Here is a 15139-nt window from a genome sequence, read left to right as displayed (position 1 = left end):
ATTTAATCACAGTAGACAGCATTAGATTAACCACATCTAGAAGTGGTATTTGGAAGAGAGGGGTGTACATGGACAGGATTTTAGCATAAGTCTCAGTTTTATCTCTGCCATTGAATGAAAACAATACACTGACAAGTTATTCACACTCCCTCAGACTTAGTTTCCACATCTATCCAAAAAGGTTGGGTGAGAAGCTCTCTGAGCTCCATTCTTGCTGTCAAGTTCTTTTTGTCTTGTGTTCATTTTAGCCAGAGATGTAATTTGGAGACTCTCAAAGAAAACCCATGCTGAGATTATTGCATTTTAGGACAAAACTCATGTTTGACTTCACCAATTACTATTTGGACTTTTAAAAAGAAAACCCCGAGTTAGTATCCTGACTACCCTAATTAGGTTTTCATCCCATTATGGGCTCTCATATAATGATTTAGCTTCCTTTCATATTTCTCACTATAGTTTGTAATTACACTTTTATTTTTTGGATCACTCTGCCCCCTCCAAACCCCACTATATTGTGAGCCCTGTGAGGGCAAGGAATTATCTAGCTTTATTCACCACTAACTCCCCAGGGCCTGGATCCCCAATAGGTAATATGTATTTATTACATGAATGAATGACTGAATGACCCACTATAATAGCTTAATACAAAATAAATGTGATTTTTAATTACATAAAATAAAACAGACTTAATATTTTTAAAACATCATTTACTCTATATGAATCAAGAAACTTTTCTTAAATGATATTCAACTTATGTTGCAGGTTTGAGTTGAGTATTTTCCAGGAATTCTAATTTTTAGTACTCAGTTAATTTCTTATATATAAATACCTTCTGTTAATTGATGTGAGCCACAGGCTTAAGTTCCATTTATACATTTCTTATCTAAAGCAATTTTGAGACAACATAATGAATTAAAATATATAAAGTTATAAGAGTAAATTGTCTTTAAGTGTCAACACGGAAATGAATTTTCTACTTTAGATTCAAATATTATTTCTTCATTTGGTGATTTGATCATTTGGGGTTCAGAATTTCACTTTGCTGAGGAAAAGGAAACTGAAAAAATAAGTATGAAGTCCTACCTTGTATCTGAATAAGAACTGAAGAAATCCGAAACCTTAATTATGGAGTCTGCTCTTTCTAAAAATAAATTGATTTCTAGATGGTTGTCACCGTGCTTAGTCTTTTGGACCAATATGTCAGTAAAATATTGGGCAGTCTATCTTTTGCCTTCTCCTATCCTGTGTTTATAGAGATGATTCTAAATGCCAGCTTGATGCTTGCCATTTATGACCAATTTATTATTCATGTTTTAGAAGTCCATCTAAAATCATTCTTCCTAAACATGTCCATTAACTTAGAACATCAATTTAGGAAGAGTATTTCTTCAGTCCAAAATAATGTTTTGTGGCGAATGGAGAATCATAGATGCCATTTGAACTTAGAACAAAAACGAGATGGTAAGAAAAGCAATACAGTTTTTTCTTGCTTATCTGAAATTGAAATAAATGCCTGCAGTGTAAAGAAGAATTTTTCTTTTCAAACAAACGAACCAGCCAATTCAGCTTGGGCAAGTAAATAACGAAATTCATGGAAATGTTTGTCTTGCATATAGCAAATATATACTTGGGCTTTAGAGGGAAATGTTTTAATATGACTGTGCTTGACACTGAAAAACATTTTCATTAAGATCAGAAAAACGTCAGAATTCACTGCAAGCTGATGCCATTTCTTATTTTCTCCAGATTTAAGTATATTGGATTTTCATTGTGACTAAATTTGTTTTCAGTCTAGACATTGTGTTATAGTTTTAAATTATTTGAGTCTAATACTCAGGCTATAAATACAGAGTTTAGTGATTTTTTTTAATGATAGTGCAATGTGAAAATACCTACTGGGATTAGAAATCTTGACTTACTTTAAAACCAAATTGACAAGTTGTTTTAGTCAAAAAGAAGGAACTTACTATACGTGTAAACAGACTTAATTATCATTTTGCCTAAAAGTAATACAATTTTAAAGTATTCATTGGACACCTGGAATTGTTTTGATTTGGCTTTGGACTGACTTTTATTTTTTCTTGTCCATCTAAAGGAAATTTGGAGCAAAACAACTAGATTTCAAGCCAACATAAAAATCTTCAGACCACGTAAGGAAGGAATGTCCCTCCATTTGAAAGAAAAGAACATGGTTTTAATTTCTTTAGTCCAATTTCCCTGTGCACTTAGAAGCTCAGTAAGTGGGAAAAGGTGGAGATGAGTTTGTGTCTCTAGATCCTACAGTGCTGTAACAGCACAGTGGCATTAATGCTAATTAATTATTTCTCATTAAACTTTCATTTGTTTCTGATGAAAAGAAAATCTATATTCATATCCAGACAAATATAGATTTCTGAAGTTGCCAATTCTCCAGTTTTAAGAGCATGCAGACCTCCCAAACCTACTTATTATTCTTGTTTTTTAACCTATGGTTTTAGTTTGCTAAAAGGTGCAAGAAAGCAACACATCAAAGATGGATTGACTTTAAGAATTTGTATTAGTTACAAATTTATAGTTCTTCAGAGGCTAGGCAGCTAGATTTCATCTGCGTTTATGTGTCACACAGGAAGGCACACAGCATGACTGCTGGCCTTCTCTCCTGGCTTCTGGGTTCAAACGGCTTTTCCCGGGGTAATTCCTTTCTGCATCTCCAGACTTCTGGATCTGAGCTCTGAGTGCTGAGATGAGGTATGCTGAGCTGGTGAACCCTCTTCCCATCTCTCTCTTTTAACCCTGAAGCTAACTAAATTAAATGTTACCTATTGTGGAAGGCACTCCCCCACCTCCCCCAATCACAGATGTAATCAGCCATAGATGAATTTCACATGCTGATGATTTAAGTCCACGGGGCATTATCACCTGGCTAAGCTGACGTCTGAACCTAACCATCACACCTATTTAGACAAAATATTAGAAGAAAAGAAAAGGCACCATTACTCATGTTCTTCTATACATAAAGCACACACTTCTGCTTAACAAAACAACTAAGTATGCTACAAATTCTTATATATTTGAAATTTGGAATGAATCAGCTCCCCCTTTTTATTAACATATTAATATTTATGCTTCACATGGGGGTTTTCTTCTGTTCTGAAAAATGTTCCTATAACAATTGCTTTTGGATATTAGTAGATTCAACCAAGATAGAAAATAAGATCTTGCAGCAGGCAACAGTTACATTTCAAAGCACTCTGGACATCTTATTTTAGTGTAGATGGTACTTAGCTGCACAGCTTTGTATAGCCAAGCAGATTCAGTTCATAAAAGCTTCATCTTAATCATCAAACTGTTATTTGGCTCAACTGCCTGGGGGCCCACATTTTCTGTACCATTGTCAGGGAGTTTGGAGAGCAGACTCAGTCACACCTAACTGCTGCACAGCTGATGAAAACAGGGCCATAGCTTGAGTGTATGTTCAGATTTTCTGATTTCAACTAGAAGCTTGAATGTTTCATTTTCTTATATTCTTCTGAGCACACTCTTCAATACCTAGGACAGTGCCTCCAATGCCTAGCAGAGTGCCTGTTTCATAGAACCAAATGAAACTATGACATTATTACAAGACGGATTCATGTATTAAATGGATATCCTGCTTGAGTTGATGTTACCATGATCCGGTCATTTAAAGGCCATATGGAATCTCCACATGAGAGACAATACCCTCAAAATCATATCTGCATGAGGCTGTGCTTATTTCCAAAATGAGAAGATCCCTTCCTGGCTACCCAGACTTATTCTTGAAACCAAGGTAAGCGCACTAGACTTCAGACCCTGGTCAAGTATCATTTATTAGCACAGTTGGAAAAAAAACTTCCTTGTGGACGGTAAAAACTCCAAAGTGGTGGAAGGGTATGGTGGACTGCTCTCTCTCTAGAACAAGAAAACAGGGCTCAGAGTTCATTCCTTTGCAACCCGATTGAGTTGTCTGATCTCTAAGCAGTGTGCTGGACTCTCAGTTTATTACCTACAGGTATATTGTAAGTATTTGGCTCCAACTTTATTTCAGAGTCAAGTTTCTTGAGATTAGCATCATGGGAGATTCTAAAAAATGTGAGAAGAAAGAGTGATAGAAGCTCTTTTCTACCATTACCTTCAATAATTCCCCACTACCTTTTATGACCATCTCTCAGCCAACATGGCAAGCAAACTCACTGTCCTTCCCTTCTCTACATGGGACATGGCTCCCAGAAGTATAAACCTCCCTGGCAACATGGGACAGAAATCCTAGAATGAGCTGGACTCAGCATTAGGGGATTGAGAAAACCTTCTAGACCGAAAGGTGGAAGAGAGAAATGAGACAAAATAAATTGTCAGTGGCTGAGAGATTTCAAACAGAGTCAAGAGCTTATCCTGAAGGTTATTCTTACATATATATATATTTAAAAAAAGGTAAGAGGAAAGATGCATGGCCAAGTTAAGTTGGGTGAACAAACTTTGCAAACCCAGTGCCAATCCAACCCATTTACAAATGAAAAGTTCAGCCAAAGGCCAGTAGACCTCTCAATGTACTTAATTCCAAATAATTTATTTAATTGGAACATCTTAAATTTGTAGAGCACGTTGCAATTTTCAAGGGCTTTCATAGTCACAAATCTATCTGAGCTTCACAATAACCCTGAGGTAGATTGATGTTATTTCCATCTTCCTTTTTGCACAGTCATAGTTCAAAATAGGGTCACAGTCTTGGTTTCAAGAATGACTTTGTGTGGTCAGGAAGGAAGCTGTCCATTCTGAATGTTAACATAACAGTGCAGAGATTGGTGGCATTGTCTTCCATGGGTCACCTGTTAGTGGAAAAACTGGATTAATAATTCTGAAGTCAATATTGTACCTCTTAATGTACCACTAAATTCCACTAAATGCCATTGTGTGAAGTAGCTAAGAAATGTAAATGAGCATTATAAACCTTTATTTACCATCAGAAATAGTAAGAGTGACTTTCAAAGTGGCAATCATTTTATCAGCAACATCTTATAAACTTATCCACAATGCCTTATTTTGCTAGGATATTAGCAAGATTCCTATTTGTGGTTTTTAATACCCAAACCTTTTAATCCCTTAAAATGGAATTGAATACCAGAAATAAAACCAGTATAAGATGTATTCTCTAATTTGTAGCTAAGAAGATTGCAAATTTGAAGACACTTTCAAATAATTCCTGCTTCATGGCTTCCACTGGGGCATGAATTTTTAAGAAAATTAGCAGGAATATTCTTTGGGTTTTTCCTTGCTAATTCCAACTTTTAGTTGATACATATTCAGTAATTCTTTCACTGGAAAATAGTTCTATCTTTCTGAAACAGTTGCCTATCAGAGCCTTTCACTATCTTGGGAGAAGTTTCTTCCCCAGGCTTGGTCTTTTCCTGGAGGCAGGACTAGTAAATCAATAAGCCACAGGCTGGTGTGATTGTGAGAGATAACACCACCACTTAGTGCCACAGCCCAGATCCCCTTCGATTTCCCTTTGCATGTTTCTTTTCAAATTTAAACTCTCATGATTTGAAAGGAAAACTTTTAGCCCACAGTTGTAAATAATACACAGGATTAAAAACATGTTTTTTTTCTTCTGGTTTCTAGCAGAGAAGCTGGAGAAGAACACATTTATACTTTTGGCTTATTGATGAAACAAATGTGTTACCTCTAGAGTAATTTTTATATTTCATGTTATTACTTATTTGATTATGTCATTTATAATATCAGGGACACCAGGTGCATTCAGATTCAAAATTCGGTTATAAGCAAATATGCTGACATAAAGCAAACTGTGGTGAATACTGGTCACCTCATTCCCTGAAGGAAACTGCTTCTTAATCACCTCACAGAGGTACTGCTGCAAGAAGGACCAAGGACAGCAGCCTCTGTATAGAGGTATGGAATTCATGAAACCTTGGGGTGGTTCTATAAAACTGTGGAAGATAATTTAGATTCCAGAAAATAATATATAGACTTGCTCCTAAATTTTCAACAGCTCTCCATGTGCCCATCAGAAGGCTCCACTGGCCCAAAAAAATGCTCTTCGGCCAGCATTTCTTATGATTAATCAAGGGAACGTCACTGATTATGTCTCTCTAGAGCAGTGTTCCTATGTGAGCCACATAAATGTGTAAAAGTTCTAGTAGCCCAAATTTTTAAAAAGTACGAACAGGTGAAATTAATTTAATAACATATATTTAACTCATCACTAAAATATTATCATTTCAATATACAATCAATATAAAAAAGATTAATGCACATTTCACATTCTCTTTTTCATATTACATCTTCAAAACCACGTGTGTTATTTTACACCTACAGTACTCCTCGATTTGGACCTGCCACATTTCAGGTGCTCATGTGACTTGGAGCTACTCTTTTGGAACACACAGCTGTAGAAATACATGTGTGATAGGTATGAGTCATGCAGTCCTACCTTTAAAGATCCTATATACATTCAAGGAAAGATATTATTATAATCTACAGAGAATATACATTCTTCAACTCTCTGAAAGTCTTCTTATTTTTCGTGACTCCCCTCTTCCACCTTTGTCAAAACTCCATTTATCATCACCTTATTTATCCCCCCTATTTCAATGAGACTGCTACTCTCCATTGTAGTGAATCCCTTTCTCCTGGGGGTGCCATGGTTGATGACTGATCATGATTTCCCTGCAAAGCAAGTCTTCAAGTCTTGGAATTCAAGATCTTCAAGGAGCAGCCCAACCTTACCTATGAAGCTTTATTTCCAACCACTCACCAACACAAACCCTGTGCATGAGTTAATTAACTGTTGCTGCCCACACAACACTTTCCTTTTCCTTTGGAAACTCAATTATGATTAATCTCCAGATCTTTTCTTTCCCTTTAATGCTTCAAATCTTTCATGGTTTCAAAGTACCAATTCATATGATGCTTCCTTCAGGAAGCCCTCCCTGATTGCTTCAGCTGATAGCAATTGCCATGTCCATGAAGTTCATAGCCATCAGATAGATAATCTTCATTTTTCCTTTCTATCATATAAATGTACAAATAGTCCTTTTTGTGCTGGCTTGAAACTGTTGTGTACCCCAGAAAAGCCATGCTCTTTAATCCCCATTCAATATTGCTGGGTGGGATCTTTTTTTTTCCATGGAGATGTGGCCCACCCAATTGTGGGAAGTAACTTTTGATTAGATGGTTTCCATGGAGATGCATCTCCTCCCATTCAAGGTGGGATTGCTTACTGGAGCCCTTTAAGAGGGAACCATTTTGGAAAAGTTTTAGTATGATAGAGCCCACACAGCCAGAGATCTTTGGAGATGCAGAAGGAAAATGCTTCTCGGGAGTCTTTTGAAGACCAAACCAAGGAGAAGCCAGTAGAGAAAGCTAGCAGACATCTCAGTGCCTTCCCAGCTGAGAAAGAAACCATGAACATCATTCACCCTTCCTTTGGAGTTAAGATATCTTTCTGTGGATGCACTAGTTTGGATACTTCCATGGCCTTAGAACTGTAAATCTGCATCTTAATAAACTTCCTTTTCAAAAGCCATTCCATTTCTGGTATAATGCATTCTAGCAGTGTCAACAAATGAAAATAGCTTTCGATCTCGAATTTTCTTACCTATCCACTTCTTTCCAAGTGCTATTTTCTTCATTAGGTTGGGCTTCTCTTCTCAGATCTAACTTCACTTCTGGGCTTTCACAATGAAAGCATACAACCTCAGTATTACATATCCATCATAAAACCAGGATGTAAGCTGTTCTTACTATGAAATAGCAGGAAATTCCCTAAATATTAAGATAAAGGTGTTAATTCTTATATTGCCTGTATCTTGATTTCACTCCTATAATCTCATTATCTAAGTATTGGTGTTGGTCTTTCTGAATTAACAAGGTTACACATTTACACAAATACCTGTTAAATTACTCTTTTTATTTTTTATTTTATTTTATTATTTTATTTTTTTGGCATGGGCAGGTACCGGGAACTGAACCCGGGTCTCTAGCATGGCAGGCGAGAACTCTGCCTGCTGAGCCACCATGGCCTGCCTCGTTAAATTACTTTTAATGAGTAGTAGCATAAATATAAGAAGTGTGCCTTAATTTCTGAAATTTATGTAGAAAATGAATCATTCTAACAAAAAATAATTCACTTTAGCTTAACTCCACCAGATTTGTAAGTGCAGAGCACTCGAAGAAATCTTGCCTCTATTCCAGCCAGGATAAATTCTGTAACAACTTTTAAAGAGCTATTCCTTCAGGCCTCCCCTAAAATAATCCAGTACTGGTAATGGTCTGCTATAAGGAAGCATTTTATTTCACTTTATTTTGGAGTTCTTTTATAGCATTAAGATTAACGTGAAGGAAAATTTTAAATAAGAAAAAGTGTAAAAATTGTTCTTTAGGACCATATTTTCAAAAGCTTCCCTAAAAATACAACGAGACACACACAGTTGCTAATTATGCTTCTCTTTCATAAAGCACATTCTATGCTCAATGACTCTTAGAATCAATAGCTAGTTAATTAATGACTTAATTAAATTTAAAGTGATCTCAAGCCCTGAGGAAGCGCAACATTATTGCCATTATATCACCTTCCAACTCTGCTTCTGTGTGCCAGTGGTAATAACTTTAAGTTCAAGATAAATCAGGCAGGCAGTTGATTTACATGACCAGCTCTTCTCATGCATCTGTGAATCCAAATTTTGAAAGTAAATATATTTACTTACATCATTTCTCTGTATCCTTTGGATATCTTCACTTTAAAATAACCCAGATGAGATTCACTTAGATGGCTAGCATCCTTTAATAAAACCAGTGCTTTTGCCAGCTGGAGCTACCACCCAGCAGATTCAAGCTTCTCTATTTCTCATCTGCTCCCATCCCTTCGTCTCCAGCTGCTAGCTGACCTCCGACATTCTTGAGGGCTTTTCTTGCAGTTATGCTGGGATCCCAGTTCCTACCTGCTTTATAGCTACTTGAAGAGAAAATAGGAGCTGAAGAAGGAGAACGGGTAAGACAGCAAGCTCCCTCGACTGTTCTGGAATTGGAACTGCTTTCCCTTCATCCCTTCCTCCAGCCCTCCCTCATCCCTGCCTTCTCCCTTTAGAAAAGCCTATTAAAGGATTCCAGGAAAAAAAGGTTGTTGTAAAATGACTGGGAAATGTTAATAGAAAAATAGTCAAAATAATCTTTGTCTGTAATAAAAGAACAGAAGTACCCAGAATAAGGATGTAAATACTCTGCTATATGCCACACTCCAGTTAGAAATTTGCGTTAATTTCCAGGCACCTCATTTAGAGGAAGTAGAGACAAAGTGCATTATTCAAAAGAGAGTGACAAGGTCAATAAGAAGGTTTGAAACGGAATATTCAAAGGAAAGGAAATGAGGATATTTAAGATGGAGAATGGGAGGTGCAGATGGTAAGGTAAGAGGTTATTAATCAATTTCAATATTTAGAAGAATATCATGTTGAAGAGGAATAGAATTGTTGTGTATGAACTGAAGTAAGACGAAGGGGTGGTTGAAAGGGTCCTTCTCATAGTGGAGCAGTCCAAAGGTGGGAGGATCTCACTCAACAGATTGCAAAAGTTCCAAGTCTCTGAAACGTACAACAACTGAACCATTGACAAGGATGCTATATAGCAATATTTCTAGAACTGTGTTCTGTAGCTCATTAGGTCTGTTAGATGTCCATTGGTGGTTTCTGGAAAGAAATAAAAAGTGAGTGTATGTGTGTGTGTGTCTGTGACAGTGTGTGCAAGTGTATTGACAGTGGTGGGGTTGTTCTCAGCCCAAATTAGTTTGGGAAACACAAGTTTATACACAGGGAAATAAAAACCTTAATTTCAGGGCATTGCAACGTCCTGAATATATTATGTGGATAATGAACAACTGTGAGGCTTCAAAATTGCCCAAACTTGTTCAATCAATGAAACTTTTTGTTTTAGAAATGCCTTTTAAAAGCTCATGAAGTCTCCATGGGTCTCAGTTTAGGGAACACTTTTGTAGAGAATGTGTTCACTGCTTTTCAAACCTAATATTCTCCGAAAAGTTTCTAAATGTGACAGAACAAAATGTACAGGGAAGAGGGAGAATATATGACAATTAAAATACATATATTGTGCCTATATGACATGGCAATATTAATTTCACTTGACTAAGTTCCTAGGAATATTCCATTTTATATAATAATTATTAAGTGGTCAAATATCTTTTAAAGTTTCAGGCCACATGACTTCCCAAAGATATAACTCACAGATAACACAAAGGAAAACACTCTTCTAACTCAGGCCAATTGATTTAAAATGTTGCATTCTGGTTCTATTAAAAGACTCTGGCTTTGTAAGACTGCTGTCAGAAGAAAATTATAAAATTAGCAGCGTAATGAATATTATTCTCTTACAGAACAGATGACATGTTCCTCTACCCTTTGCACCTGCAGTTGTCATGATTAAAGGGCAGAAAAGCAAAGAAATCACCCCTGATAATTATGCCTGATTATGGGCCCACAGACATATGAACACAATGGCACCTGGGAAATTATGATCAAATTAAGTTCGATTTGTGTTCATTCTGCCTGTTAGCATTTTGTCTAAGTAATGCGAAATTTCTAACTTGACTTTTTAAAAATTGAACATCTGATTTGGAAACTATAACCACACTTAACTTTGAAAATACATGTCAGGGACATGGAGTTGTGAAAATACCGTTCACAAAAGGCTGAGATGATGTAATAAATACTCCCCAGGTTCTGCTGGGTTGTTTGAACTGGAGAAGCTCCCATGACAGTGGATGTGACAAACATTTTCTTTAGAGGTGGGTTTAGATTTTCTGAGTCTGCTATATAATAGACATGGCTTAATGGTATACAAAAGGAGATCCTAGAGGAAGGCTGAGGTAAGACTTTATGATGACTTTATAGTTTCATTTTGCACTAAGACCATCCTTCTCAGCGCCCCCCCCCCCCCCAGTGAACTCTCAAACCAACCTCAGGTCCACCCTGGTTACATTTTGGAAGTGGAATTCTTGTGTTAATTTCTCTATCTCATTAGTCCCAAAGACCAGTCTTGATTCTAATTTGGGTGAAGGAGAGATTTTGCTGATCACAGAATTCCCTGCAACCTCTATTGGAGACTTGTAAGTTGGGTTTCCTAAGAAACAGGCTCTGAGATGTGGATCTGTGTGCAGAAGGTTTATCCTGGTGCTCCCTACGGATCAACACCTCTGGGAGAGTGAAGGAAATAGGACTGAAGAGAGAGGAAAGTTGGACTGTGAAGTGGTCTCAACAAAGGCCTCAGCCAACCATGCAGGGAGCTCTGGGACTGGGAAGGACATTCATAGTTGTCCTGCCTTGAGATAAGTGCCTTTATACACCCCTACCCAGAGATGGGTCACTGGATGTCGGTTGCCCCAGGGACTATGTATGATCTTGAGTGAGGAAGCTCTTTATGATTGAGGAAAATTCTTGAATAGAAACTCAGCTGAGAGCTGACAGCCAACAGTTCTCCCAGCAACTGAGAGGAAGAGTGCCTTCATCCAGAAAGGGGTGCCTGGGGGGTTCATCATAGCCTCATCACATATCTGAACAATATGCCTTAAAGAAAGCTGAAACTGGGATAAATGAAGGCAACTAGTACTTATTTATTGTCTATTATGTGCTACCCATTTTAAGCCTTAATGTTAAGGAGCGGCAGCTAACATTTATTGAGTTCTTAACATGTCTTAAGTACTGTTTTAACTTTCATATGCATGTTATTTCATTTAATCTTCACAATCCAAGAATTAGATACACTTATTCTTCTCTTACACTGAAACTATAAAGATTAAGTGACTTGCCTAAAGTGTGGTGCCAGCATTTGAAATCAGTCTGCTCTAAAGTCTTCACTTTTACCTCTACATGATGCCACCTTTGCTGTACCATTTTATGTTATTGTTACAAAACACTGTGATGTAAATACCATTACTATCCTCATTATATAATAAGAAATGATCTCAGGGAGGTTAATACGCAGCATTAATAACTTAAATAAGTCCTGCCTAATTCCAAAGCTCTTGTTCTTTCTACTGCCCTATATTGATTGTAGACAGCTCATAAAAATATAATAAATGCTCATTTAACTTATGAGTCCAAAGAGAGAGGTTTCTATTTGACTTCATGTATTTGTGAGAGTCTATGGAATATTTCCATTGGAATAGGAGTGTTTGCAAATAAAGAGACCAGCATCTAGTTCATGAAGCTAAAGAAGACTTCAGGGAGGTCTCCATTTTCCACTTAAGGCTATTCAGAGTACTCAAGCAATTCCTATTTGTTAGCAGTTTAGAGACTTCAGAAGTTAGTCTTATAGTAAAGGCAGGGACGATGCTGGATTCATCCATGTAAATGCCCCAACAACTGCCACATGGTAGGTCCTCATAAACATTTGTTGTCAGTATGAACAAATGTATGAATTGATGGAGACCAAAGTTTCACCCCCAAGGACTTCTTTCCCCACTGAGCCCTTTAGCACCTGATAAATGTATATTTTGTAGGAAATAATTTATTTCCCCATTGTTTACATTAAAAGCATGTGAAATTCCATTAGAATTTCCAATAAGCAATTGGTAAACAATTCTAAAATTGAATTGATAAAATTGTTCTGCCAACAGTAAAGAAAAGTGGCATTTTGGGGAACTTATATGACCACAGTGGTTTTCCCCATTATTATCTCTGATAACCCTAAATCCAAGGCCCTTCATTTGGAAGCTGTTGAGAGCCAAGGAATAAACACAGATAGTCCTAGAAATGCTTGCTCAAAGCAAAAACAGATGTAAAATTTTCTTTCAGGACAAGTTCAGCAGCAACTCTTTCCCTGAAAGTAGAAGGTCTTTTTCAAAGAGAGGAGAAAGGAAGGTCAGGTGTTCGCAGATAGAAACTGTGTGCTTTGAATACAGTAAATTGCTTCTGAGCTTTGTGTGCCCAAAGTCCCCCAGCATTTGTGCTGAGTGAGGAGCTATTTAGTACGAAGAAGAGACTCTCAAGTGGGACTTGAATCCACGCAGACGTGTCCATTATATTGAGACTCTGTCCATGAACGGAAACGCATTGTCTGCCTTCTGGCAATCTAAATCTTATTAATATACCAAAGGGTCCCTTTGTTTAGAACTTGCAGAGCTTTTTTTCTTACTGCATTCACTGGGAACATTAGCAGAAAGAGTAGTCCCTGCACGCCAGGAGGCCTCCATCGAAGGGCTGACTGTGCTCACATTTTCTCCAAGCAAACTTCTCACATTCTGTCTCCTGGCAAGTTTGTGACATTCTGAAACACTCGCTCAGAGCTGACAATGAGCCCGAGGATGCAGTGCATTTTCTGAACTCTAAATGCCATTTTTTGTTGTTGTTGTTTATAGTTTCTTATTTTATTGAAAGTGGATTTTTAACAGTTTTCTTCCAAGCCACAATGAAAAGGGCTGCACTGGTCATCATCAAAGGAAACAGATGGCATCTTTCCCTCTGATTTGGCTGCACCCCTTCATAAACAACATAAAACTCAACAAAACTAACAACCTGCCTGACATGGGTATGAGGTAAAATATCTCCCAGGTATTCTTGAGGTCTTCGAATTCTGCCCTTGGATAACTTAAAGCAGCTGGTACAGTTAGTATGAGGGTGAGGTCTGGTTAGTCCCTGAGCCCCGATATTCCTGGTGTGACAGCAACTCTTATGTCTTTCTACTCCCAGAGCACATCTGAACTAATGGCAGCAGTTCAATAATGATGAGCAACCCTGGACCTTACATTTGAATGGCACTTTCATAGCTGTCACCACTTGTATGTGTGTGAGATCTTCATAGTAACCCTTAAGTGTTATTAGTTCTAATTTTACAATTAGAGAAAATTGAGACTCCCAGAGTTTGCATAATTTATGTACGATTATAAATAAAAAACATCACTGTAGTTAGGACCAGAACTTAAATCTGCCTCCTAACACCAATCCAGTGGATGTGCTCATTCATTATTATTATTAATAATATCTTTCTCCCCTGCTAGGCTTTATCAGGAGCACAAGGAAGCAAAGGCTATGTCTGTTTCAGCATTGTGTCCTCAGCGTACTGAATAATATTCAGCGCATAGGTGCTTTATCAATATTGTTGAATAAATATCTTTATAAAAACCACAAATGGAGTTTTAACTTAATTTGAGTTGAGAATCAGGAAGATCAAAAAAAGAGGGGTTTCTTCCTTTTGCAACCACAGAAGGAAACATTGAGATCAACTCTATGTTCAGTCATGTCTTTTAGTAATTTCTACGTTACACCTAAATAGTCATAGTCATTTAGTCCCCAAAGTATATCATGCAGGACTTAGGACTACTTAGATGGATTTTAATTTCTTGTTCAGCAAAGCCCAGGTCACCGAAAAGATTCAGAACTTTTTTCTTAGGGTGTTGTTGTGCAGGTAATTCATATGACTTAATTTTTTCTCTAAGTGCAACTTTAGGAAAAGATGTATAGATATATATATATACTTCAAATGAGCTTTTTTCATTAGTTATAAATCAGATATGCTGATTCCTGAACAGAAACCAACTTAGCAAAGCCTTGTGTTTATGGAATTGCAATTTATGTGATACATCTGCCTACTCACCTTATTTTGAAACCCCCACCATTGTTTAAACTTATAGATGCACAGATTCTATTATCACTGTATGCTTTAGCAAATGAAATGCTAATTTTTGGAGGAAGAATAACTTTTTGTTTTCTCTTTCTTTTCTTTATATTTTCAAGTGAAATTTTCAAAGCTCTCAGAAACAACTAGATTGGCAGAAAATCATGTTTTAAAATTGGCCACACTTGGGTGGTGCAATGGTGGCTCAGTGAAAAAATTCTCATCTGCCATGCTGGAGACCCGGGTTTAATTCCCGGAGCCTGCCCATGCCAAAAAAAAACAGTGTATAATATGCAAAAAAAAAAAAAATTAGCCACCCTTAATTTTAATAATTTGGTCATAGGTAACTCAGCTGCTCAAAGGAAGAGCGTCCTGGCATCAGTATTTTAAATGAATCGACAAAGCCTCCATTTCCCGGGAGAGGCTGTGATAGGGACAAGGCAATAAAAAGGCACTAAGACCTTTTCATAATAATCTTTATCTCAAGTGCATCAGACAG

At 37.1% G+C, this 15139-nt stretch overlaps 1 protein-coding gene across 2 annotated transcripts in view; it reads left to right on the top strand.

Annotated features, from left to right (window-relative positions):
* PLCXD3 (phosphatidylinositol specific phospholipase C X domain containing 3) overlaps window positions 1–15139 on the top strand; it is a 152895-nt gene that overhangs the window by 122625 nt on the left and 15131 nt on the right. The window contains exon 3 of one of the 2 annotated variants that reach the window (XM_077117070.1): window positions 2606–2727. The exons of the other annotated variant lie outside the window; for it this stretch is intronic. Within the exon in view, the coding sequence (XP_076973185.1) occupies window positions 2606–2714 (109 nt within the window). The 3' untranslated portion in view covers window positions 2715–2727. The remainder of the gene's footprint in view (window positions 1–2605; window positions 2728–15139) is intronic. 2 annotated transcript variants of the gene reach the window in all.

The sequence above is a fragment of the Tamandua tetradactyla genome, chromosome 9 (assembly GCF_023851605.1).
Source record: "Tamandua tetradactyla isolate mTamTet1 chromosome 9, mTamTet1.pri, whole genome shotgun sequence".
In the NCBI taxonomy this organism is placed as follows: domain Eukaryota; kingdom Metazoa; phylum Chordata; class Mammalia; order Pilosa; family Myrmecophagidae; genus Tamandua; species Tamandua tetradactyla.
This window is presented reverse-complemented; position numbering and strand designations above follow the sequence as displayed.